The sequence below is a fragment of the Drosophila willistoni genome, assembly GCF_018902025.1.
Source record: "Drosophila willistoni isolate 14030-0811.24 chromosome XL unlocalized genomic scaffold, UCI_dwil_1.1 Seg141, whole genome shotgun sequence".
In the NCBI taxonomy this organism is placed as follows: Eukaryota; Metazoa; Arthropoda; class Insecta; order Diptera; family Drosophilidae; genus Drosophila; species Drosophila willistoni.
Window position 1 is genome coordinate 9265169 of NW_025814052.1, and position 27678 is coordinate 9292846.

The 27678-nt window shown below is 39.2% G+C and overlaps 2 protein-coding genes across 7 annotated transcripts in view; both read left to right on the forward strand.

Annotated features, from left to right (window-relative positions):
* The window catches only part of LOC6648720, a 37564-nt gene extending 10290 nt beyond the window's left edge, over positions 1-27274 (forward strand). Inside the window, exons 1-5 of one of the 3 annotated variants that reach the window (XM_023179263.2) lie at positions 7577-8059; positions 11827-11919; positions 20804-21100; positions 21784-21912; positions 21985-27274. In XM_023179263.2, coding sequence (XP_023035031.2) covers positions 7889-8059; positions 11827-11919; positions 20804-21100; positions 21784-21912; positions 21985-26469 — 5175 coding nt within the window. In that variant the 5' untranslated portion in view covers positions 7577-7888 and the 3' untranslated portion in view covers positions 26470-27274. Of the gene's footprint in view, positions 1-7576; positions 8060-11826; positions 11920-16802; positions 17037-20126; positions 20669-20803; positions 21101-21783; positions 21913-21984 lie in introns of those variants that run through there. The other 2 variants (XM_023179261.2, XM_023179262.2) reach the window with 2 other exon arrangements.
* LOC6648719 (xenotropic and polytropic retrovirus receptor 1) lies at positions 1794-4930 on the forward strand. Of its 4 annotated transcripts, XR_002724304.2 has the most exons (6): positions 1794-1996; positions 2076-2781; positions 2969-3679; positions 3740-4040; positions 4106-4707; positions 4822-4930. XR_002724304.2 is itself a non-coding variant. In XM_002071834.4 (5 exons), exons 1-5 carry the CDS (start codon positions 1928-1930, stop codon positions 4308-4310), a joined length of 1992 nt encoding a protein of 663 aa, XP_002071870.1. In that variant the 5' UTR covers positions 1794-1927; the 3' UTR covers positions 4311-4930. The 4 variants fall into 4 exon arrangements, 3 of the variants coding, with proteins under 3 accessions (XP_002071870.1, XP_023035033.1, XP_023035032.1); XM_002071834.4 differs by having other exon boundaries at positions 4106-4930; XM_023179265.2 differs by lacking the exon at positions 1794-1996 and having other exon boundaries at positions 2739-2785; positions 4106-4930.
* Positions 27275-27678: the final 404 nt, after the last annotated feature.

Sequence of the window (27678 nt, forward strand, 5' to 3'; positions counted from 1 at the left end):
CAGGGCCGGATGTGTATGCCTATGCCTATGTTCAAATGGTCCGATGGAAAGTGCCTACAAAATGATGGTAAAAGGTTTTACTTTTTTGTATTCTGAGATCCGTTCCGTAACCATCATGAGCTGCAAGTTCGTGTCTTAAGTCTTTTTTTTTTTTTTCATTTGTTCGTGCCCAAATCGCTCTACCAATTTCAATTTTCATTTCCATTTTACATTTTTCGTGGAAATGCACATTGACAAATTGAAAGCAGGACGTGTTAATAGAAGGTGATGGAAATTGATTGAGTTTTCAACTAATGTTTTAATTAGTCAACCTAATTTATTATTTGTATGCGTCTGACATTATGTCCTGATTGACACGTATTCTCTAATAAAGTTGTATTGGAGAAAATGAATTTAAACTGAAAAATGCTAAACATTTGATGTACAAGAAGCAAGTTCTACTCTATGGAAATGCCAACAAACCAATTGATTATTCATATCACCAAACAAAAGTCTATTGAAATGCAGATGTATGTTTATTATATCGGAACAAAGAGAAAACTTACCGAAACTCAATGAAAATGTGTATAGTTTTCAGAATAGGAAGAAAAGTAGATATCGATAAGGCGTTGTCCACAGCAAACTCTGTGTTTTTGGATCCTGCGGAAGTACATCCGATTCGCGCGCCACAATAAGTGCACAAGATACAGATTCAGATTTAACTTCAGATTCACATCCACATCCAGCAGCTCCAACTCCAACTACAACTCGAACTCCATGGCCATCAACATCATCACCATGTTCAATGATATACTTCCGCCTTTGTTAAACAATTAGCAGTTGTTGGTCTTATGCTGACAATTTAGGTTCATTCTATAATCATCTCGCTCGTATAACGCAACTTCCGTTGGGGACATAAAATTATGGAAAATTATGGGATCGCTATAATATAATTACTCACATTGTATGGCATGCGTAATTTCTAGATTGCGCAAATGAATCGAGTAGTGAGCAAATTTCAATTGATCATTGATCGATTAGAGACAAGGAGAAAATGAAAGAGAAAGAGTGTAAAGCTACAGGAGGGGTGCAGGGAGGGAGGTATAACAGTCTCCGCTTTGATTTCTCATTTCTAATACTCTCATTAATCATTCTCAGATTTCTCAACAGCATCTTTACATGGTACAACAACAAGAGTCAGTGGTGGTCTTCATTCTACTTTAGCTTGTTTTTATCTGCTGGTTCTTTATAATATGTATTAATGATAACGAAATATAAAACCCAACCCAAAAAAAAAATCCAAAGACCACACAGCTTCAGAAAGCACACAAATAAAATGATCAATTAAGATTTTCTTCTATTACCCTAAGGCTTTAGTTCAAACAAAAAAAAAAAAAAAATTAGAGCAAATTAGTAAAAAAAAACTAAATTTATAGGCAAAGATAAAGAAAAAGAATGATGGAGAGAGTTTTTCCAGAATTAGAGAAATTTTTTGGGTTATTAGTTAAAGATATCCAAAATCATCTATTTTTTAAGATTAATTACCTATTAATTCAACTTTGAAAATCGTTTTAAGTAGCATTCGTGTCGTATATAGTGAATTTGAGTTGAGGTATTAGGAAAATTTATATTCTGAAATAAATTAAAAATAAATTTTTATCCTATTCAAAATCATATCCTTAAATAGTTATAGAAAATTCATTCCAAAATGTCTGTATAGTGTGAAAAGATCTCCCAATAAATATGGATATAGTATGTAGAAAACTACATCCAAGGCAAGGCAAGGTAGGGCGAGGCGAGGCGAGGTGATAATTGTCATTGAGTTTGAAAAAAAAAATGTCCGAATTTGTTAAATTATATTATTCAAATATTAGCCTGTCAGTGTCAGCCTCAGCAGCTAGCCTTTAAGCCGCTGTAGGCGGCTGCGGCTCCCAGAAGGCTAAGAGAAATGAAATTTGGTAAAACTTTTGAGACACATTTGACCATTGAATGGCGTCAGCAATATATGAGATATACGGTAAGTCAACGCAGGTCCACAAAAGACTGCCAAAAACCAAAATCAAAAAAGGATTCGTCGTCTCCCCTTTTTTTTATAGGAACTAAATGCTTTGATAAGACAGGGCGTTGAAGGAGCACCGCGTTCCGAAAGCTCTCGTAGTTATGAAACTCATGCCTATTTCAAAGCCTTCGAGGAGGCATTTTTCAATGAGCTCCAGAACGAATTGTCCCGGGTTAATAACTTTTTTCTCGAAAAACTGGCAGAGGCGCGACGTAAGAATGGCACTTTAAAGTTACAACTTTTGGCTGAGGTTCGGGCACCCGGTCATGAGGCCAGTACCGGGTCCCTAAGTCCGCCCGAAGCGCCTGGATCTGCCCGGTCAAGACGAAATCGGATTCGAAATGCATCCAATCGTAAATTGATGACGCAACGGCAATTGCGTAATTCTTATGCAGAGTTCTATTTGAGTTTGGTGTTATTACAAAATTTTCAATCGCTTAATGAGACTGGTTTTCGAAAAATCTGCAAGAAATATGATAAATATTTGAAATCCCTAATGGGTAATGAGTGGTTCCATCGCAATGTGGGACCAGCTGCTTTTACCGATGGCCGCACTTTGCAAGGGCTCCTTGTCGAGGTGGAAGATCTGTATACGCATTATTTGGCGGGTGGTGATCGAGCCAAAGCAATGACCAAGTTAAGAGTGCCACCATTAGGAGAACCGACGGCTCCAAGTTTGGTTTTTCGTGCCGGTTTGGCATTGGGCATGTTTCTAATGCTGGCTATGGCCACTATAATTAGTTGTAGGTGACGTTACCTTAATGGTCTAATCCGAGGGGGAATGCAACCAAAAAAATAATAATAATCTGATCACTTGATCCATTTGACTTCACATGGCTGTCACATCTTTCGGTTGCATTGCCCGCATTGGAATGGTTTTTAATCAACGATTCTTGTTTTTTAGTTTTGTTAATTTAGTTTGATTTCCAGATTGGAAACGTCAACCTTCGCAGGCAAATTTGGTGGCCTTTATGCATCTGTATCGAGGTCCCTTCGCCTGGGTCATATTCAATTTTTTTATGGCCGCCAATGTGGCGGGCTGGCAGCGTGCAGGAGTGAATCATATATTGATCTTTGAGATTGATCCTAGAAGTCATTTGCAGCCGGCTACATTTCTAGAGATAGCCTGTACCTTTGGCATTCTGTGGTCCCTGTCGATATTAGGATTTCTCTTTCATGATCTGATAAGGGTCGCGGATCCCTTTGTTTTTCCATTGGCCTTGATATTGATATTTCTCTTACTGTTGATTAATCCATTGCCCATTCTCAATTGGCCAGCTCGTTGGTGGACGATACGCTTGGTGGGTCGTGTGATTGCCGCTCCGTTTTATTATGTGGGTTTCGCTGATTTCTGGATGGGCGATCAGATGAATTCGTTGGTCATTTGCATGGCTGATTCGTATTATATAGTGCGATTCTATGCCAGTTGTTGGCTTCGATATGCCGAAGTGGCCTTCTGCTTCAAGGAGGATATGTTTGTGCCAATATCAAGATGCTTGCCAGCGTGGTTTCGGTTTGCTCAATGCTTCAGAAGATTCAGGGACAGTGGATCCAAGTCAGTTGATTACTTGATTAATGCTGGCAAATATTCAACCACATTTTTTGTTGTCTTCTTTTCGACAATGCGCATGCATACAGAGAGTAAGTTGACAATCGATTTTCAGTGATCAATTGATGAAATGAATCTATCTTTCTAATTAGGCGGCTATTCCAATACCTTTCGCAATCCATATACCTGGCTCTTTATCGCCAGCTACATTGTGTCCACACTCTATTGCTATCTGTGGGATATTATCAAGGATTTTGGTCTATTTCGCATATTTAAGGGCGAACATATGTTTCTACGCGAAAAGTTAGTGTATCCTCAGTCCTTTTACTATTTTGCGATTATTGAAAATTTAGTGCTGCGTAGTTATTGGGCATTTGAGTTTTTGGCTCTTCATCATAATCTAATAACTCCGTATAATGCTAAAACCCTTGGCAGCATTTTCGAGATAACACGGTAAGTTGGACTTGAATGCGTTTTCTTGGTCACTCTTATGCGCTCTTATGCCTTTCTGCTTGTAGACGATTCATTTGGAATTATATACGCTTGGAGAATGAGCATCTGTATAATTGCGGCAACTTTAGAGCCACGCGTGATATCCACCTGGCCAGATTGAATCCGCGACAAGAGCGTATGCTCGAGGATATGATGGACGAATCGGATGGTGTAACAAACCGCAGAAAGCGAACAGATCAACGTACCCGTCTTGGCAAGGAATATTTCTGACCCTTTTCTCGATTCTCGGTGGCAGCTGTTTTGTTTTCCATTTTATTGAAGGTAGAGAGAGAGAGGGAAATTTGGATCCTTCTGATGCTCTTGATACGGATCAACAAACGATGACGATGATGACGACCAAGACCACTTTGCCGTTAATGTTAATGGCCCCTGTCGTCTGGCTTTGGCTTTAATTAATTCATTTGTGCAAAAAAAAAAAAAAACAAAAAATGAAATGAACAAAAAAAAAGGAAAAAAAAAAGAGAAAGAGGCAATGGAGACACGCGCCAAACCGGTTGAACAGCTGCACCCAAAAGCCTTAGCCAAGCCAACTCCTTCTATTTATATATATATACGTGTATATCTGCCTCAAACCCATGAACAATTGTCATTGCTGGCTGGCTGCCTGGTTAGTTGAATGTTGTTGTTGTTGTTGGACATATTTTTCTAATTCTTTCTTTTTTTTGCGCGCGCGCTTTGCCATTTAATTGTCTTAATTTGATTTGGTGAAATTGGAACTAAGAATTGTGAATGCGGATTTGCTTCCTATATACAAGTTTCAAATGTTCTTTTATATATAAAGATGCATGACTTTTGGCTTATAAATTAAAAGCATTTTTTTTTTTAAATTACTTGCTCCATGTTTTTTTTTTTTATATATTAACCACAAACTTGCGATATTTGGCGACCCTTTTTGTTTTAGACTCCTTGCCGAAAAGTAATCATTCAGCAGCTGAAAAATGCAGCTGGCAATATACATATATAAACGAAGATCTTCGTTCGAAAAATTTGCCCCAACTCAAAATTCTGTCAGCCAATTTCAGTGTACGAATTAGCAACAACTGTGGCTCAAAAACAAAAAAAACAAAAAAAGGAACAGAGAGCCAAAAAAAGGAGCAGCAGCAGCAACATTAAGGCAACGAAAAATACAAGACACAGGCCAACGAATCTGTGCTACGATCGAGCATTTGTTTATAGCCCCTTTGGAGCTTGAAGCGAGGCGCGTGCTCTGTCTTCAATTGGCCCAAAGACAAACGGGATCGGAAGGAGGGAGGGGTTAAAACCTGAAACCTGGAAGTGGAGCGAAACTGGTTCGCAGTACCCTGTATCCATATACATTGTCATGTATCTATAGGAATAGCCAATTAATAATACAAAGTCATCGATTCAAACTTGAGGGGGGTCTCCATTGGAGCCTTTGCTTTCTTGAAAAAGGGTATATCAAAGTCGATGCCAAAAGTTTGAGGTTTGTTATATTCTGTTGCTTCTGTTGTTTGTTTGTTTGTTGGCTGTTTGTAAACAGCAGTACGTATAGTACGTGCTTCTTTGCCCTTCGTTCTTCTTGCCCTGCTGTGGCTTGTTTTGGGCATTATGTTGCCATCTAAATTTAGCAAGATGCTCAGCTGACTGACAGCGACTGGCCAAGGGCCTCCAATGCCAAAGTTTGCTCCTTTGTGATTGTATTTGCGCGCCATTTTTTTTATACAATCCTGTTGGCTAACTTATGGTATACATATGAAATGGTTGGCGGGAAAGACTTATGTACATATGTACATATGTATGTATTTACCCAATGCTGCATTTGTTTCTTTTTTTAGTTTTATGCATTGTGTAAACAAAAACTTAAGCTTTCTAGTTAGTTAAAGATAGATTTGCTTCTGCATTTGATGGTGTAATCAGAGTGTTTAGCTTTAGATGCAACATGAACAGCATCTTCAATTAATTATGGCAACTGTACTGTACTTGGCATCATCCCATCGACAACGTTACCATGATTGGGAGAACAGCAAAGACGTTGGTTGTTATTGTCGTTGACATGGCATAAATTGCAGTTGTCATTATCCAACAACAACAACAACAACAATGGCTACTTCAACAACGACAACAGCAAAATCAATGGTTAATTTATGTTTGACTCGTGCCCAAGTATTACTTGGCAAGCCAAGCAAAGACACGTACAGGCATCAGACAAGAGGTAATGATGATCATTGCTTAAAGAAATAAACTCTCTTTCTCTCTCTCTCTCTCTCTCTCTCTGTCTTTCTCTGAGCAATGACAATAAGACTTTCGTCTAAGAATAAGAAGAATAATAATAATATATACAACTTTCTTGTCCTATTGTCCATGAAATGAGAAAGAAAGCTAAATGCTAGACAGTAGAACTACTCTAAATCAAACACTTCCAAGGAAAAAATACACCGATTTTCATTTGGTTTTCCTTGTAATTGGGAGAATATTAATTGATCTTCTTAAATAGCTATGGATAAGAGTGTGGCTTAATATGGCCATGGCAGATGTCTTGGTGAAGTAATCGAATCGAATCGAATCAATTGTGTTTAATTAAAAAAATATATATAAAGGACAGGGACAGAGCAAATAAGCTGAAACATAGACTAAAGACTCCGATTGGATATTCTTAACTTGCTTTTTGGGCGGCTTGTAAAGGAATTGTAAACCAAAAACTATAGAGACATGTTTGCCGCGCATTTTCCAGCGTCTTTTTATCAAGACGTTTCAGCCAAACTCTTCGAATAGCCATAGCCCCCCACCATACTCGTTCTTACCGATTTCTGTATGTATGTATATTTTGCGTACACTTTACAAAATCCTATGCAGTTAAAGTAAACTGTTCAGAAAAGGTAAAAAAGTTGTTTGTGACAGTGTAGTTGTTTGCTTTTTGGGTTCTAGTAACTTGTTGCTGTTGCTTTTTGACTTGCCACAAAAACGAAACAAAAAAACAAAAAAAAAAAAAAACTCGTTAAGTCTCGGCGGTAAACGTGTTTTTTGGCTTTTACTACGTCTGCTTCTTCTTCATCATCTTTCATTTTATGTTTGGCCGCCATTTTGATTGCATAAAAATCGGTTTTTCATTTTCCTGCCCAATAAAAATGCCCGTTTTTATTTTGGTCATGTATTTTAAAATAGAAATATTTAAAAATCGTTAAATCCTTTCAACCAGAATTATATGTTAACTATTAAATATGAAAATAAAATATAAGAATATGAATTCTTATACATAGAAGCCAAAGTATAAGACTATAATTTCTTAACTGCCCAAAAGTATGCAAAACAATTTTTCACAAATACTGGGAACGGCAACAATAGTGGATCAAAATAAAAGCTGGCAACGCTAGAGTATTGCTTTCAGGCCCTAAAAAGTTGGCAACGCTGCGCTTCAGTTACGTCTGCGCTCTCAACTCTAACAGTAACAACGGTCGCTCGGCAGCTAATTATTTGTCTCGTGTTGTTGTTTTAGTGAAATATTTTTTTGTATTTTTTGTTTTGATTATTGTGTTTGTGGATCTTAAATTGCACGAAAAGCACCAGTGCCTTTTTTGCTTCTGCCGTGTGAGACTTTGGACAGTGAAAAGAAACTAATGAAGACGTCGGACACTGAACCAAACAGACAAACTCTGTAGCAGTTAAAAACTTCTTAGCTTTTTGCCAACTTCCTCTCCGGGTTTTTGCTTCTTCGAAAATATTGCTGTGAACGGAAGCAAAGCCACGCAAAAAACCAAAAGACAAAATGTGTTAAAAGACAACAGTTTATAAGAAAGACAGAGAGAGAGAGAGAAAAAAAAGTGTTAATAATGGATACAGTAGCCATTAAAACTGCACCACCGCATACCCCACTGGCTGTTGCTCTACAGCAGCAACAACAACAACAGCAACCGCAAAAACAAACTGCTGCTATTGCCACTTCATCAAATACCCTACAAATCAAAAATAATCACATTGGCGCTCTCTTTCAAACCTGCAAGGTAAGCGAAACATGGGGGAAGTAAGTGAATCGACGGTCTTGAGGTCAATTTAAAGTTCAACTGTACTCAAATCAAAAAAAAAAAATTGTCACAGCACTAGTACACTAGTAAAGAGAGGGTGAGAAATGGGGAGAGAAAGAAAATATAGAAATTACAAATTCTACACAGTCGGAAAAACGGAAAATGAAAACATTTTCAGAAAATTTCAAGTGCCGTGCACCAAAGCATGAAAAAGCGTGAAGGAAGTGAAGTAATGGAACACAGGTGGTGGAGGGTGGGTGGGGTTAGGAGTTGACAACAAGTGTATAGCATTAAAATCTATTACAAAACATCTTTGGACACCTCTCGTCAATAATTCTAAAGAACTCGGTAAACTATTCAAACTGGAAAACAAAAGACTTAGGAAACGAACTTGCTCAATTTAGAGAATTTTTATATGGCAAGCTAAAGCATCAACAATAAATTGGAAAACTTGAGTTTTTGTTGGTATATTCCCTTAGCAATGAAAATTTCCCCAAAAAAAAGCAAAAAAAAAACTTTGAAAGAAAAAGTTGGTCAGACACAGAGAGTGCCCCAGACACAGTAAGAAAGAAAGAGAGAGAGAGAGAGAGCGAGAGGGGTGGAGAAAGAGGGCAGAAGGTAGTATCAATAAAACCAGTCTCTATGCTAAGCTGAGACATCGACACAGTGATACCCTATATCAAATCGGTCTATGTGAAGCTTTCATCTAAAGATTTTAGCACTTGGATGCACAAATCTTTGCCCGTATGGAGATAGGAGAAATGCATTTAGAAATGCATTTATATTTTGAGGCGTGAATATACCCTGCCTAGTTCATAAGTAGATGGTATTTAAATAATAAAGTTTGTGAACATAATTTATGCTGAACCTGTTGCTAAGTTGAAATTTCAACTTTAGAGATTTGGTTGCTGCCCCTCCCCCCCTCCCTCGCACAATCGTCTATCAATCAGCCTTATTTCAATTGATTAGCATAAATATTTATTTCTTCACTAGAGACACAGAGAGTAGAAATAAAAATCCACAAATTTTTGTTGACGAATATATTTTTTCATTTTGGTTTAATTTCTTGCAATTTTTCACAACTTCCGTGCATTATTTGTATTGTTGCTTTTCACTCTCTCACTCGAGCGGAAAACAATTGTTGCACATTTTAGGGTTAATGTCTAACACTTAAGCAGACTGACATAATTACATTTAACTGAGGGAAAATTCAATTAAATATATGTTTATATGTAGTTATATATAAAACGAAACATTGTGACAGTTTGTACACTGCCAGAGATAAATAGATCAAGAGTGAGACAGCCAAAGTAGGAGAATGAGCGACAGAGAAAGAGCTAAATGGCTAAAGAGGGCGACAGTTGCATAAGCATTACTCGAATTTCCCAGGATCAAGTCGCAGTGGTGCACAAATGCATGACAGGTAGAAAACGACGACAACAACAACAACAAAATGTTGGAAAAAGGTTTCAACTTGAGATTGCAGCTACCTGCATTTCCATAGATGCCGTCTATTATTATTATTATTTGTGTTATTGTATGTGTCACGCAGCAGCAGGACAATAACATAAACTACAAAATTGTTCTCCTTCCTTCAAAACTAAATTTCTTCACAGTGTGCACAGTGGGCTCTAGAGACACGATTCTGACGTTCGTCTGTATATATTTAGTTTTCTATTTGTTTATACAATTATTATACACCTTTTTTGATATTTTTTTTGTAGATATAGATTAAACGAATAGATCAACTCTCGTATTTAAGGTATCCCTTGGCTGCACATTTGGTTCCGTTTGAATAAAACGCCCAGTCATAAGTAGTAACTGTTTTGTTTGTTTGTGTTTTTTTGTTGTTAGTAGTTGTTGTTGTTGTTGTTGTGTAGTAATAGTCTCTTGTTATGTAAACTCACGCAGTTTGTGGCTACATAAACGTCCAAAGTCTTTTTTTCACCTTTTCTCTATTAATGTCTGGCTAAAAAGTAAGTTAAAAATACAAAAACAAAAACAAGTAGATAGGAGTGACAATGTTTCTTTTTTTTTTGTATCTTTTCACTTGTGGTTAAGTAAGATGGGCAATAAGGTTACATGATCAACGTTTGGCAATTAAAATGAAAAAGAATATTTTAATCACAAAAGAAAAGATGGCTATAATGAACTTACCATTTACCATTCGGGCCTGCCCACATGCATAAATGATGTAGCAGGCGCCAAAATCAATTTTGGAAGCTGGAAATGACTGTCCCTTCTTGTCACGCATTTTCCCGCTTCCATTTCCGTTTATACAACTTTTCAACGGGCGTAAACACGTGTGTGGGTGTTTAGGCCACTCAACTTTAAAACATGTTAACCATGTTTCAAATTGAAACTGCTCGACATATTATTTGGTTTTTAATTACTTTGATTTTCGGTCAGTTAGTTATATCAAGTGGGCAGCAACTTGACAACATATGGGAGTAAAACAAACTAGATTTGAGATTCTCCAAACTTACTATACACATAGATTTCAAAAACTAGACCATATAAGGGCATTAATTATTTTGTAAAAAACGTTCACCGATTCAACATGGGGGATGAAAATGTGAAGGAGAAGACACAAAAAAGCCACAAATAAAAGAAGGTAGAAATAAAAGATTGAGAGGATTAGATTTTGTAACCGAAACAAAGACAAGGCGAGAGAGGGAGAGAAAAATATTGATAGATAAAGACAGTTAAAAGCATTTGCAGCTGTGTTCGTTTTTTGGGGAACCCAAAAAAAAAAAAAAACATGAAAACTGAAGAAATAATATTAGATGCTGTGCATGTATGTATGTATGTTGTGAGTGTGGTTGAAAGATTTGATCAACCGGTTTTGTTTTTAGGCTCTTAGACCAGTGGCCATTGTGGCTCCATTTTCCAATCAGTTATTCGCCATTAGACGGGCCAACCAAGGGAGTGAAGGGATCGAAATTGGCTTTCACTGACGATTTAATTATACAGATACATATTCATATATACATATGTTGAGATTGTATTCTTTATCTAGACAAAAATGTATCTACAATTTTCATCAAAATGTTTTCCTTGCCCCCTTTTCCCTTTCCATTTGCCTCATGACTCACTTACTACTCACTCTTTTTTGAGTGAGGAGGACAGCGCTTTGGCGCTTTTAGTGGCAACATTAGGGCTTGGGCCCAGGCCAGAAATTGCCAAAATGATCGGATGAACAATGAAAAAACGAACGAAACGAAACAAAACTCTCGCGCCAAAAACAAATAAAATACTCACCTGGCTGGTTTCGGTACCAAATCGCGAGTCTCGAAAAATATCTACAAACCAAAAAACCGGCCCCTGGGACTCAACGGAAAGCTCCACAATTTCACCTCCAAACTACAGCCACAGAGCAATAGCAGCGACAACATTTTCGCTAAGACTTCTCAGTGTTTTTTTTTTTGTTGTATTTTGTGGATTTTGCAGTTTTGTGGCCGAATACGAAACTGGTTCTGCTAGCAAAAAACAAAAACCAAAAAAAAAAAAAAATAATAAAAACTTAACTCTTTTTCGCTCTTGAGTCTTTCAGTCTGATACTTAACGAAAGGTAGAAAAATATCTTTGACAAGATGGCGTCGTCTTAACCGGTTTGTCTTACCTCTCACGCAGACACATACACACAATTGCCCCAATCTAAGCTCCCCCCTGATTTCCCCTCTTTACCTTCTCAGAGCCAGGTTTTAATGCTTTGTTTCCCTCTCTTATATTTTGCTTTTTTTTAGGTCTTGTGGCATCTGGATGTATTTCGACGCTCGTTTCGTAGCATAAATCAGCATGTATGTGGAGGACAAGATTGCATATTCTGTGCCCTAAAGGTAAGTAAAGTAAAGTTCAAAATGAATAGAAGACTAAGGCATTGCAAAAATATATTTGAATTTTCTTACCACGTTTCACAGCTTAAGTAAGAAAACTGAAAATACAAGGAGTTTTCGGTTCAAAAAATGAAATTTTTAGCCTAATTTTCCTCCACCAAATTTCTATTTCTACTAGCATAACTAAACGGTTTCTTTTTTATGCAGATATTAATCTTAGTTAAATGTTAAACTTAATAAAAAACATATAGAAAATGGGAGTAGCCGCAGCTTGTATACCCTTTGTATGTTGATTGAAAACGATGAACTTTAACATGTGTTGCATACTTTTCGGCACAACTTGTAAAACTGTAATTCGCCTTGTGGATATAAGACAAACGGATGAAACTTGAATTCGCTGTGTTTCTACGTATACATAATATTAGTAGCTGCCTATCAAACTGTAGTTTTATAATGAGTAAGCCAAAAGGATTTCCATCCATTTAGGTCATATTCTCACTGATATATGAAAGTATATATATATGTATATTATTGACTTAATCTGTATAGTGTTCGCATTTGATCTGAACTTCATTTTAACAAGTTTTCAAGGCACTGCCAACCAAATGAACGTCTTGTCCTGTGGATTTTCCAAACTGATTTCTTGCTCTTTTGTTTTAATTGCCCTCTTGTAGTCGGAAAAGGCTCTGAAATGATTTTCGTTTTGGCAAAATGATATTTCACACGTACACGAGAACAATTGAGTATGTTTCTCTGCTTGGCAGCTGTTGCTGACACACTTAAGTGCGTTTTTCCCCATTTCCCATTTGCACTATCATTATGATTTATTTTTATGTGTGTGTGTATGTCTGTTTTCCCACAAAACACAGTGGAAAATCCATAGTTTTAAGCATCCTCAACAGAAATCGGTTTTGCTCTTTGACATTTCCTAGAGACCAGTCACGTTTTTCCCGTGTTCAAGGCAAACTTTGACATTATTTGTGCAAGAGGAAAAAGGTGAGAAAAGAAAACCATAAAGTTTCATCCTACCTTTTAGATTAGATCGAAAGATATAACAAGGTAGCGTAACGGACAAAAGTTGTTGAAAGGATCCTTCTCAAAAAAAAAAACACCCTAGTTACAGAATTACCCGAGCATGGTAATTTAGATTAATGGTCAGTTAAGGTCAGGTTGAACCCACACATTAAAATGTATGTGTCTTGCATATTGTATGTTTAGTTAGTTTCGAATCCTGATCTAGAGGTAAATAAACTCGAACGTTGAACCTAAGCCCACCCTCATCATAGACATCTACATATATGCATTCTCATTCTAAGTCAAGCGAAATCAACTCACAAAAATGATCATCTTCAGCCTCACCAACAACAACAACATCATCATTATCGTCATCTTCACGACGAACAGCATCAGAGAGTCGAGTCGTGAGTCTCGGTTGAGGTTGAGGTTGGAAAACTCGCATCAATCGCTTACGAAGCGCAACTGTACTTTCCGGTCTACCTTACCTGGGCCAAGACGCTGGCTGTCTGACTAAACACAGGGTGATTGTTAAATACATTTTCACTCCTGTCTACTGCTGCTCGCTCGCTCGCTCTCTCTCTCTCTCTCTCTCTCTCTCTCTTGCTCTCTTGCTGGAAAATGTTGGAGATGGAGTTGGAGTTGGGGACAGAGACGGAGACGAAGAATGGGAATGAGAATAATAATCATGACGTCGCTGACTTCGCAGAAGTGGAAAGTGTTGGTGTTGTGTGCCCTGTTTGTTTGGACTTTGTTTTTATCGTCGTAGTCGTCGTCGTCTTTTAAGTTCTCTGCCCCTTTTTGGTAACCATAGAACCAAGTCTATCTAACTAAAGGCATAGGCTTACCCAAAGAGGGTAATAAAGTCGTTCCATGTATTGTGATTTTGTCATATTGTTGTCCCCCATCAACCTACGCCTGTTTCACTTTAGATGCGTCTGTTACCATTTTCCCCTCCTCCCACATGTTGTTGTTGTTGTTGTTGGGTTATTGGTAGTTAGTTGGGCTGTTGATTGTGGGTTGTTGGTTGTTAGTTGTTGTTGTTGTTGGCTGGCTCATAACAGAGGAACCCCTTTTTTCTTCTTCGTTCTTGGTTCGGTTCTTCGGTCTTCGGTCTTTTGCATTAATTATCTTTTTGTTCTTTTGGGGAAGAGGGTTTTCCACTTGTCGCTTGTTTAAATTAATTTTTCCACTTCCTTTGGCCCAACCAACTTGAAAACTGTTTAATTATGAAAATCGTCTTTTTTTCTTCGTCTTCATCGTCGTCGTCGTCGTCGTCTTCGCTCTTTTTGCCTTTAACTTAAGCTCATTCAACTGTGCAAAGAGTGAACTGAGTGAATAAAAGAAGGGGGAAGTCTTCTTGTTCTTCTGTTTGGTGAGAAACTCCCACGATTTAAAACCGGAGTACCCAAGAACTTAATAATCTCGATCACAATCGCCTAACTTGAACTCTAGAACAGCTTGAATTTGTAATGCTTCAATTCACATTTCCCACATTTTCCATTTACACAATGACTTCAAGGACTTTGAGTCATTAAGGATGGAAATGCTGATATATGATGTCTAAAGAAAATTATGTTTTTATTATGTCTAGACTCGATTTGCAATGTACAGACCAAATTTATAAGATGCAAGAAGATCAGTAAAATGGTAAACAGTCAATATCTATTATCTCTTTATCTATGCATTTATCTTTCTCTTCTTTCTTTCTGGGTCTGCTCCAGTTAGCTTAGCTCTTGGACCCTTTTTAAACAAAGAGCCAAGGCATACAAATAAAAAAGAAAAAAAAAACTTCTTATCAAAAGTCTCATTATTTGGTTACCAAATACACACACACACACACACACACACACACACACAAGATGTTTCACTTTTTTTTGGTGGGGAGGGGGGTGCCCTAATCTTCTCCAGCTAACAATAAATAGAACTGGAATGTCTGTACATTTGTAGATAAGTCACTGGCACGAGCATAATGATCATGATGATAATGACTTCGATTGAATTGAGATTCGAGTGTTAATGAGCTCAGGTAAAAGGCAGGTAAAAATCAAGGAGAAGTCAGCCGCCAAGCTGTTGCCAGGCACATGCCAGACCAGATCAGACCATAAAAGCTCTGTCGTCATCGTCATCGTCATCATCTTCAACTTCATCTTACTTTTCTTTACTTCCATTTCTGTGATTCACTTTTCCAGCTAAATCAGTTTGTGCAATCTCCTTCTCTCTCTTTCATCTTCTTCTCTCTCTGTCTTTTAATTTTGTTTATGTTTATTTCAAAATATGCTGAGCCTTAAAACAATTAAAATAAATCATGTTTAAGCGTCTGATTTTTTTTTTACTTATTAAATTTTTTTGTTAATATTTAAATGAAACTTTTGTAAATAAAATTTACATCTTCGACGTGCAAATTGAAGGTTTTGTCTTTTGGTTGCTTTTTTTTTTTGGTTTATCATATATTCGAAGACTGCTTTAAAATTATCATACTTACTTATCATGAGATGAGGCCAATAGTATTATCTTGTTGCTGGTTTTTCGAATAGTCAGCAAATTGTTTTTTTTTCTGTCATTTTGCTTAGGTTTTCGTATTTCCCCTCTTGAAATGTCTTCAGTGTTCTGCATTTTGAATATTCTATATGAAATAGAAGCTTTTTTGTTCCTCCAGAAGTCAAAACCAATTTTGAAAGTTGGCAAAAAAAATCTGGTAATCTGAAACTGAATCTGATAAATCTCAAAACTTCATGGTTGATAGAATAAGCAAAATAATTATATGAACAAACTGTTCGTAATCGTTTTATTAAAGAACTTTTGTTTAGATGAATTAAGATCAAGCTTAAGGGTTAAGGGTTTTCCCCTCTTTTCCTTTTCATGCTTGGGGACCATCAATCAATTGACATATTAATGGTAGGAGTCATTCACTTAAACCGATGACTCATACGTGACCCAAAACTAAAGTCCCCGACTTTACCCCCTCCTCGAGGAAAGCTTACCATGACCATTCCCACTTTGATTCCTCTCTGTGGTTCACTTCTTTAGCTACCAATAACTAAAAAAAAAAATAAAAAGAACATCCCAAAAGTGAATTTTTTAGTCGCGTAGTGGCAATTGATTAGCCATTATTTAATATTGTTTCTTTTACCTGCAAAGCACATTTAAGCACGTTTCTTTTGAAATGCTTTTTGGAGTGACAATTAAACGTTGTTTTAGCTAGATTTGGTTTTTTTTGTTTTGCCCTTTGTTTCGCTCCGCGTGCAATGTACAGTAAATCTCTTAGTGGGTCTTCTAAGTATACAAAATACAGGGTGATTCGTGTATGCATTAGACAGAGAGTGAGTGTGAGAGAGAGAGAGAGAGAGAGGTAAGCAACTTGTTTGTTTACCTGCTGCTGCTGCTGGTGCTCTTGGTACGGTTCACTCATTTACCTGTTTTTCGGGGCCTACAACAAGCCAAACTCCCCCGTTTCTCGTTTCACGTTTCCCGTGTTTCTTGTTTTTTTGAATGTTGGCTCAGGTGAGCGCAATCTGTCGCGCTTGCTCGTTCTCTTCTTTTCTCTCTATCTCTCTTTTTTTTCTACATTATGTTGATGTTTAACAGAAGTTTCCATTGTCTTGGACTTCTTCTCTTCTCAAACCGGTCTCCGATTTCGACTACGTTTCAGTTTTGCGCGCGCTCTCTGTCTCTCTTTCTCTCCCTCTCACGGCGTCTCGGCCTGGTCATAACGAAACGAGTTTCAGTTGCTGGGTTATTTGACTCGAGTTTAGACGTACCGTGATCCGTTGATCGGGAACCCGCATTATAATAAAGTGCTTTTTTTCTAAAAACTACAAAAAAAAACCTCAAATATCGAACGCGCGCAAAAAGTTTTTGGTTCTCTTTTTCTTCACATTTTATTTTTTTTGTTATTCTGTGAAAAAGATTAAACAAAAGTTGTTTGACTACTGCCAAAGTGCAGACACAAATGTTGATTGAATAGCAAAACGCTAAACTGAAAATCATTTTGGGAATTATTTACTACACACAACATATATTCGAATAATCGAACACTGGGATTATAAATCTGGTTTTATGCATAGTTTAACCATCTTGGCCAAAAGCCAAAAGACAATGTGCGGGTAAGTTTTTTTTCTTTTTGCCACCCATTAAAACGGAAGATTGGAAAAGCGAGTAAACCAAAATGATTAATCTCATAGATCAATTGATGACAATTTATCATGATCTATCAATCCCCCAACCCCCTCCTCTTGAAACTGTCTCTCAATGTCATCTTTAAAATTAACTTGCCTTTGTGTGGTGTTTTGGAAGTTCTTTTCAAAAGATTTTGTCACAGTCTTTAAAAATGATCGAACGTTTGGCTAGTTTGCCACTTTGACTTTTTCAAAATGCTGGAAATGTCGTTGCTGTTGGCTTTGAAGCAGGTTCCATCTGTTTGTTGGTTGAAAGACTCTTAAAAAATTAGCATTTGAATAATTGTTTTAATACCTCCTACCTCATAGAAGCTTCATTTTAATCTTTGGAGCACACGCAGAGAGTTCCCCCTTTATGCTGATGTATTCTATTCTTCTCAAGTTTCCTCTTCTGCTGCTCTTTCCCAAGGGAAAACTGAGAGCAACGATTGACGATTTGTGTGGTGGAATGATCACGCGATCTTCTTTCATGGTGTACAATTTAAGTTCAGGGTTGGGTTAGGTTGGACTGTTGTCTCCCCCTTCTTGTCCTGCTCCTCCTACTCTGCAAGATTTTTTTGAAATATTTGCATAACTTACAAATGCAAGGCATCAACCTGAAGAGTTTTTTTTGTGTTTATATGGTCATATGTCACACTGTTGCGGACTTATGCCCAAACCCAAGACAATCCATGTCATTATCGATACAATGTATGTAAGAAATGTTGTTTCCCTCCAAGAAATCCAAGAATAGTTGGCGCCTTCTGTTGCATATTAATAATGAAGGTCCAAACCGAAGAGATTTTGTTATGCAACTTTTTGTTACCCTGTATTTAATAGAATGGCAACACTATAAATTTTACATAATATATATTAAATGGAGCTCGCAAAACGTTCTATTTATTAGCTTAAATATTTTAATTACTTTTGCTAGTCCCATTTTTAGTGTACTCGCTGCAAATCTAAAACTCTTTAGAGTCAACATAATGATAAATTTTTGAAAAAAGAATAAGAAAAACCTGTTCAAAGTCGAAGTCATGTTTGGCATAAATAAATATATAATTTCCAAAATAGATTCCAATCACGTGCTTATGTCAAATCTAGGGCCCCGTTCACCTGTACAGAATAAAGGCTCCATTGAATCTTTTTCTCATTCTGCATGGGTCTAAAGACAGTTGCTTGTAAGTTGCGGAAGGCAATTCTAACCATTGGTGTTTAAAATGTTTAAATGTTTGCTCTCCCCTACACCCCCCCACCATACCTCTTTCTACACCCCCGCATAAAGTAAATCTATGAAAACAATTAAAGCCATAAATCATTGATCAAGCAACAGCAACAACAATAATCTCAGGCTGCTGCAGGTAATTCTCCAAACTTGTTTTTGCATTTTGTATCTCAAAAGATCTATGAGTGTGTGTCTCTCTCTCTCTCTCTCTCTATGGTTGTTGGAGGTGTGCAAATTAGTAAAAACAAATCACATTTTCAAGGACCACAAGTACCGGGTTTACCTGTGCTCTATGGCTTGGGTTGGGTTTTGCAACTTTCCATTTGATTGGTCACATTTTAGTTATTTTTATTTCTTTGTCTTAGGGTGTCCACTTACTTAGCATGCTTTTAGATCAATTTTCGATTAGTTCTTTTTGAAAAAATCATAAACATTTGCCCATCTTTGGCCTTAAATAAGTAAAGCAAGCTTCAATTTTTAGATTTAGGACCTTCGTTAAACCAATGTAAAAATGTTTTTCCAAGTTATGTGACAATATTTTTTTACTAATCTTTGAGCCGCTTCCGCCCTGAGGGAGGGCTTCAAGCAATGCAGTTTAGGCCAATATTAACTGCCTGCCTGCATGTCTGCGTGTGTGTGTGTGTGTGGTCAAGTCATAAAAAAAAACATAAATGTAATTGAAAAGAAAGATCTCCTCGTTTTATGATTCACTACTAATATATTTGTTTTATTATATGTATGTACACTTCCTATCTTTTCTTCCTTTTCTATTTGATTCTTTCAAATGTCATATCCAGCTATATTTTCTCCCAATTTGTAATGTATGAGTGAATGTTTTAAGTTTAACAAAATGGTAGAAAGGGCAACTACAATTGGTTATTAACTTGTTGTTGTCCCAGACCAGATGACAAGTGTTAATTGTGCCGAATGTATACCCAAAATATATATATATTTATATAGATGGATACCCGTACATATGTCTGTAAGCATTGTTAACTCGAAGTAAATTGCTAGTAATTAAGGCCTTTAAAAAATATATATCAGCCATATGTTGCTTATGTCGTCGTCATATGGGTAACGTCTTGAGTTCTATATAATTTCTATATACTGCTTTATGTGTGTGTGTGTGTGTGGTGTTTGTCATTAGAGCTTCAGTTTCAACAGATCGAAACATTGCTAGGTCAGCATAAATAAATGCTGAATAAAATATATATTTCAAAAAGAAAATGAAAAAAAAAAAAACTGCACCACGTTTTGTATTTGGATTTTGGACCGGTTTTTTTGGGGCGAAACTTTCAGTTCAATATTCATCATCAAAAAAAAAAAAAAAAGAGGTCGTTGAAAGATACAAAAGCGAAAGTCTTCGTCTCTGTCTCTCTGTATGTTCTGTGCTGGTCACTTTCGATGCTTCGAATATTCATGCGAATATATACATACATATGTATGTGTTTAGGTATTTTCATTATGTGTATGTATGTATGTATATTGCGACACTTAAAAGCACACCCTAAAGAAAAACCTGTAGCAGCTGTTATCGGAACGCGTGCCCGTGCCCATGATGAAGTCCGAGTTCAAGCTTTGCGGTTTAGTGTTTAGTCTTTTTTTTTTTTTTTGGTGTAACTTCCTCTTTTTCGCTCTGTCTCTTCCATGGACTAGTCTGTCATCATTTCTGTTTGCCTTGCTTTTTCCACTTCCGTTCTGGGCACCAAAATGTGCTGAGTAATTAAATTCGGGTTTTCGAGTCAAGTTGTTGACCTGTGCAAAGGCAAAGCTTCCCCCAGTTCCCTTTTACTTACCTTATATGCCTTTTGCAGGAGACACTACTACTATAACTAGTTGGAGAAGTACGAAACGAATTTGGAGTCCCCTCAACTGCTTAGCAATGATAAAGTTTCGTTATAAACGTAAAGAGCCCACTAATGTGGTGGCTTCTTCTAACTCAACGCCGCCGGCGACAATGACTTCTCCTGCAAATCCATTGACGACAACGACGACGACGGCGACAGCGACAGCGACAGCGACAGCGACGGCGACGGCGACTCCGGTTCCATTTCAACATCAACAATTGCAGCAATTGATAAGCAATAATGGCGGCACTTTACCACGTAGTAGCCCTCGCAAAGTAATCCTAGACAGTCACGAGGGACACAAATCATCGACCCTGACGCGTCAAACGAAACATCATCATCATCATCATCCCCAGGTGAAGTCATCGATCGGCTCCCCCTTCACAACGGCATTGGCCAAAGTGTCCAGCAGTGTGGAATTGGCCTGCCTGGACTACAACAATCAGCATCATCAGAATATTGGGATTGCTGGAACAACTGAGCGGGATCGTTGCATTAATGCGGTCATTGTAAGATTACAATTTTAATGAATACTTTTTAAATATTTTTTGCAATGCCTTAGATTAGCCTATTCTAGAGTTGGACATATTCTTTATTGTTTCGATGTTTCTTTAATATTTGCATCTTTCATTGATTGGTTGCAGGAACTTTTCCAACAGTTGCAAACCAGCTCGGAGCCAGCTCTATGTCCCGAGCCTTTGCGTCGTGCTCTGGCCAGTGGCCCGCTGGCTGGACGACGTTTTCCATTGGGTTGTTTGGGCGATGCTGCCGAATGTTTTGAGCTCCTATTGCATCGTGTGCACTCTCACATTTCGCCAGATGATACGGGCGATGCATGTGAAACGGCCAATTGTATAGCTCATCGACGATTTGCCATGCGGGTTATCGAGCAGAGTGTGTGCAAATGTGGAGCCAACTCGGAGCAGTTACCCTTCACACAGGTGAGTCTGAACTACTCAAACGATTGCGTTTGTCTTGCAAATGAATTGAATGGAAATGAAGTAAGAAACAAATGAGTTGGAATGTAAGGAATTGTACTTTTACATATTCCAATTATTTAAACATTTCGAGGTGTCGTTAGTAGTTTTTAAAGCATTAATTAATTTATTCCAACAAGTAAATATGTAATTTATTTACATAGTTGACGTTCATTCAATGCAATTCCATTTGAATGGATTCATATTTAAGCATGTTGTGTGTAAATTTATACAGATGTCTAGTTAGAATGTTGATCTTGCCAGTTCCATCAATGAAATTAAGTGCTGACGTTCTTTGCCAGTGTGTGGAGTGGAGTGGGGGCTAATAACAACATGGCAACAACTTTTTTTTTCTTTTCTTTAAACACCTGCAACGTAGATGCATGCAGATTATGCAAAAGCCTGTCTACAATTCTGTTCGTTCTGACCATTAACAGTTAAGCAAACTAGTTTTACCCCTCTCTCTCTCCCTGTCACTCTGCCTTTGAGCAAGTAGCTTGACCAGTTTCTGATAGACAACCACCAGCACGCACCACCCACACATTAGTTTAGAAGTAGAAGATTATAGACCCGCCCCAAAAAAGGGCATCCTAGACGCAAACACGTGTAATTCAAACTTCCGTCTCTTTGACTTTCCTTACCTCCAGATGGTCCACTATGTATCCGCATCGGCCCTAACATCACAAAAGAATCTGGCCATGCAGAGCCATCAACAGCTGAGTTTTGGCCAATTATTACGTGCCGCTGGAAATATGGGCGATATACGCGATTGTCCGGTAAGTGTATAATTAATGCAATTCAAAAGTTTTCTAAAGTTTATTAAAAAAAAAATTTACCTTTTTTTTCAGAATTCATGTGGAGCGAAAATTGGAATTTGTCGAGCTCTGCTAAATCGACCAGATGTCGTATCAATTGGCATTGTATGGGATTCGGAAAGACCAGCTGCAGATCAAGTGCATGCAGTGCTGAAAGCAGTTGGCACCAATCTTCGACTTTCTGATGTCTTCCATCAGGTCAGCGAACAACGCTGGGCCCAACAATATCAACACGAACTGGTTGGCATTGTGTCATATTATGGCAAGCATTATACGACCTTCTTTTTCCATACCAAACTGAAGGTTTGGGTCTATTTCGATGATGCCAATGTCAAGGAGGTGGGACCCAGCTGGGAGGGAGTTGTGGATAAATGCAGTCGTGGCCGTTATCAGCCATTGCTGCTTATTTATGCGGTGCCACAACCGCCCAGCTCCGCCGCCATGGAAGCGCCCATTGTCTCCTCTCTATCGGCGGCCGCTGCTGTGGTGCGTCGCGCCATTACTCCCAGTCCGGAGAAGCCAAGTTTGGGGCATACTCGCCGGGCAATTACACCGACTCCGTTGCGCAGTTCACCGGCGAATGATTACCAGAATCTCAGTATCATTCAGAAGACAATACAAACAAATCCTGGCAATGATGAGACTGATGGCTATATTAGCCGTAAAACGGTGGAACATGTCCTTAATGCACAATACCAGAATCTGAGTGTCATTCAGGATAAAATAAACGGAACGGCGGGCGGTGTTAATGGCGGCGGTTCTCTGTTAGATCGTAAGCCGCTCATCGATACGGCTCGTCGTCAGCTGCATCATCAGCATTTGCAGTTGCAGCGTAGCCATAGTTCCGAATCCAGTGGAGCATCCAATGGAAATTCTCCACCAAGTGATGGTCTAACCATGCCCGAGCACTTGAATCAGCCACGACGTCGGGATTCGGGCAATTGGTCTGGAGATCGGAATAGCGCAAGTTCGGCTAGTTCAACGACATTGGATAATCCATACCTATATATGGTGGCCAAACGCGGAGGAGGAGGAGGAGGCGGAGGAGCAGGTGTCATTGGTGGTGGAAGCATCTCAGCAGTGCCCCAGAGTCCTACGAGGCATGGCATGCCCTATGACGCTGGCTATGATTCATTCTCCCTCAGCTCAACGGACTCATATCCACCCAAGCATCCATTGAATCCCCAACTGGCTAAGATACCAGAAGCGGCAGGTTCCGGAATGGCACCTCAAGTGGTTTCGAGTGGTCTCCATTTGGCAGGGGATTGCGAGAAACTTTGCCACGAGGCCGATCAATTGCTGGAGAAGTCGCGACTTGTCGAGGAATCACATGACCTGGAAACGGCTTTGGTCTTGTGTAATGCAGCCGCTGGCAGGGCACGAGCAGCAATGGATGCTCCGTATAGCAATCCGCATACGATGACCTTTGCTCGCATGAAACACAACACGTGCGTGATGAGGGCCAGAAGTCTGCATCGTCGCATCCTTGTCGAGAAGGGCCCCGAATCGGAGGCCATGCCAGAGCTGAAGCATATGCGAGAGGGCAGCACCAGCAGTGTGAAGCATGTGAGACAGAATAGCAAGGATCGCACCCTGGATCCGCTGAGCAAGGAGCAACATCCATTGCAAATGCATGAGCAACAACAGCAGCAACCATTGCCGGCGTCTTCAGCCAAGAGCATTGAGATTTATGCCACTCTGCCCAAGCGCAAGAGTCCTTTGAAGACATTGGCCGCTGCCTCAGCAGCTGCAGGAGGCACAGATGACTTGGCCATTGCATACGAACAGCAGCAGCAGCAGCAGCAATCCAAGCCCGAGCGGGAGAGTCGTTCGATATTTGGTCGTCGCGATAAGGACAAAGACAAGGAGAAGGACAAGCGGAGTCGCAGTGAAGATCGCCATAAGCTTACCCGGGAATTTTCCTTAACCGAAACTCTGCTCGTCAATGCCAAGGACACATTGAAGAAGCACAAGGAAGACAAGGATGAGAAGAAGGAAAAGGATAAGAGCGGCAAGAAACAGCATAAAATACGCCGCAAACTTCTAATGGGTGGTCTGATACGACGCAAGAATCGTTCCATGCCTGATCTAACCGAAGCCGGAGACGATGCAGCGCCCATGAATCAACTGAAGATGACCCTGCCAGCTGCTGGCGGCGCTGGTGTTAACCACAGATCCAAGGATGACAGCTCTCTGGGCTTGGGACAGCATCCCGAAATAACAGCCATGAGTGGCTACATCTCCGAGGGCCATTTCGATTATCCAAATGGTGTAACTGGAGGAGTAGGAGCAGGAGGCAAGGAAGCGATTAATGGTCACAATCCGAATCCGAATTTAGAGCGCAGTAAATTGATGCGCAAGAGTTTTCATGGCAGTGGACGGCAATTGACTATGGTCCCGAAAGTTGCACCTCCACCACCCATGCGTACCAGTTCCACGCTCACCCAACAGCAGCAGCAGCAGCAACAACAACAGCAATACCATCATGAGGCTAACCTTTCGAATATTTCCAATATGAGCTCAAATACTTCAATTAGTGAGGACTCCTATCAGACCATTATCACCACTTGTGCCCAGGTTCACTCGGAGCAGAGCCCCTTAAAGGATTTGGGCCTAATTGAGGCGCCCCACCTGGACTTGCCACCCTATCCAAGTCCACCGCATTCTGTGTGCCATTCCCGGCAGGCCAGTGAGGATTTCCCACCGCCCCCACCACCGGAAATCGATTTGGAACCCCTCAATCATCAATTGAATCAGCTGCAGGCTCTGGAGGCTGCCGCCAAACATCAGCAACGCCAGCACTTCGATTCCATTGGCGATGGCATGGGAACCACTAGCATTCTAGCCCAACTGCAACAGCGCCAACATTTGCTCAAAATGCGCAAGGAGCAAGAGCAACAGCAGGACCAGCAGCAGCAGCAACCCGATCTCATAACAGCTAAGCAAAGAAACTTGGAGGCTAATGTCACGGCGAAGAGTGTTCGAGACTTGGCAAATCGTTTCGAGCAGACTGCCATTATACGTTCGTATAACTCGCAGGAAATGCTCCTTATGCCGCCTCAAGTGCGTACACAGATGAATGGATTGCCCACCAGTAATAAGCAATTGGATGAAGATGAAGTGGATTGCCCACCGCCGCCAACAGTGGCACGTCATCAGCAGCAACAGCAACAACAACAACAACTGTTGCCCAAACCCAAATATGAAATGTCTGAATCACAAATAGCTGAGGAAATACGCGAAGTGGAATTGCTTAACTCCTTTGTGAAGCAATCATTCAATCAGAATCCAAATCAATGTCCACCCAAAAGGGTCAAGAAGAAGAGTGTCTCATTCTGTGATCAAGTTATATTGGTAGCCACCGCTGACAATGATGAAGACGATGATTTCATACCGAATCCGATATTGGAACGTGTTCTAAGGACAGCACAAAATCCAAATGAAAAGGCTGCCACACAAATGGTACAGGAGCCAAATATCCAGCGGTTGCAAGCAGAACCACAACCGCGACCACAACAACAGCAGCAGCAACAGCAAGCCAATGTCTTGCAAGCATTGCAGCAGCAGCAGCAACATCAACAGCAACCATCACCCATAATGGGCAGACCAATGGCCACTGATATGCAACGTTATGTCCAAAGAATGCAACATCAGCAGCTTGTTCAACAGCAACAGGAATTGTATCGCCATCAGCAACAGCAGCAACAGCAACAGCAGCAGCAGCAACGCACCAGCATGAACGGTTTGGCCCAACAGCAACACATGCAGCTACAACAGCAGCAGCAACAACACCTACAACAGCAGCAGCAGCAACAACAACAACAACAGCAGATGGATAGTCCATATCTTAGTATGCCTCGGCTTTTAAATCATAACCATATGATGCCCCAAAGCTATTCGGTACAGCTGCAGAAACACCAGCAACAACAACAACAACAACAACAGTTGCAGCAACAGGCACAGCAACAGCTTAATCTCGCCTATTTTAGCAATGGTTCAACTACTAATCAAGAGATGACAGGAGGAGCAGCAGCAGCAACACCAACATTGCCTTCACCCTATCAACGAGTGCCCATCCCACATGGTTTTTATCCAACACCAGTAACAGCAGCAGCAGCAGCAGCTCACAACCAACAGCAACATCATTTACAACAATTGCAATGCAATGTTGCAGCAAAACCTATGCAAAAGAAGGTCAGCTTTGAGCCAGGTACCAAGGGTGAGGCTACAAATGATGGCCATCAGTTAGCACCACCACCGCCGCCCCCACCTCTGCCATTGCAAACAAAGCTCACCATACAGAATGGTCTACCCGAAAGTAATCCAAATATTCCGCCGCCTCCTCTGTCCAATACTGCCATCGCTGCCATACCTACCCGCGTATATAACAATGCCATTGTCAAAGCCTCGGCCAAGGCTGTGGAATGTAATCTATGTCGCAAACGGCATGTGATAGCTCCGGCTGTCTATTGCAATAACTGTGAATATTATTTGCAAATGCTCAATCAAAGGAGATGATAAAGACCGACGACAATGTCAATGACGACGACGACGATAAATGGAATGATCATTTTTGTGGTCAACCAAGCAACAGTTAATCTCAAACGCAAGTCTTATATGCTGCCACATTGCCTAGAATGAATTATTAAGGATTGCATTAAAATCGTTTAGAATCTTAATCTTTAATCTTAGAGTCTAGAATCTAGATAATATAAGCCAAGGGAATTGGCCACGGCCTGTGGGCATTCAGTGCCTTCTATGGTTTCACATGAGAAGTTCCAAAACTGTTCCCACTCTGCCTATCGACAATCTCCATATGTGTGTACACATGCAATGTGTATGAATTGAATTACTTTTATTTAATATTAATTCAGTTGGAAATAATCTCATAAAAGATAAACTCTTTACTGAATAAGTCGCTTCACATTGAAATATATACATACATTCATTTTTTTTTTCTACATTTTATGATAAAGTATTTTTTTTTATATATATATTTTTATAAGAATTTTAAGATATCTTATTGATCAGAAGTTTGAAACTCAGTCGCTGAGCTTCCCATTTATGGCTAGATGTTGTCGAACGACTCTTGCATAAATCTAAATATTAAATACAACGACCTTTTTTTTTGCATTTTGTACTTAACATAATTATTATTGCATTTAAATGATGTCTTGTATTTTTACTATATACCTATACATTATATATTTTTATACAATGAAGTTTTTTTTATACAAAACGAAAACACAAAACAAACACATTTACAAATAAAAACAAAAAAATGTTTCAAATAAATTATACACCTAAATATAAAAAACAAAAATTAACGTGAATTTGATGAGATTTTCTTGGATTTTCTGGTTAATAAATTTATGGACTTGTAATTTTACAAAGTGGCCAAAAAACTGGTCAAAACCCATAAAAGGCTTGATAACCAAGCTCTCTCGCAGGACTATCAAGATGTCTTTCGTCCTGATTCTTCAAAGGACTCGCGAGATAATTGTTTTTTTTTCTCAAAGAAAAAAGTAATTTTATCTCAGTTTCTGGAAGGACTTTTCATCATGGGCTATAATTCGACAAAACGACATCCTAGTTGTCCTTGAAATGGCCAAGTTTTTTGCTATTTTTGTGACTATCCCCCTTAAAAAAAATTCGAGCAATCTTTTTGGAGGGAAGTAAAAACTTCTCGAGTCCAGATCATAAACTCGATCCAAATGGATCCAAAAA

Coding starts and splice junctions, on each gene's coding strand:
- LOC6648719 (XM_002071834.4), top strand. CDS start 1,928: ATGAAATTTGGTAAAACTTTTGAGACACATTTGACCATTGAATGGCGT. Junction 1,997..2,075: donor AGCAATATATGAGATATACG/GTAAGTCAACGC, acceptor TTTTTTTTATAG/GAACTAAATGCTTTGATAAG. Junction 3,680..3,739: donor AATGCGCATGCATACAGAGA/GTAAGTTGACAA, acceptor CTTTCTAATTAG/GCGGCTATTCCAATACCTTT.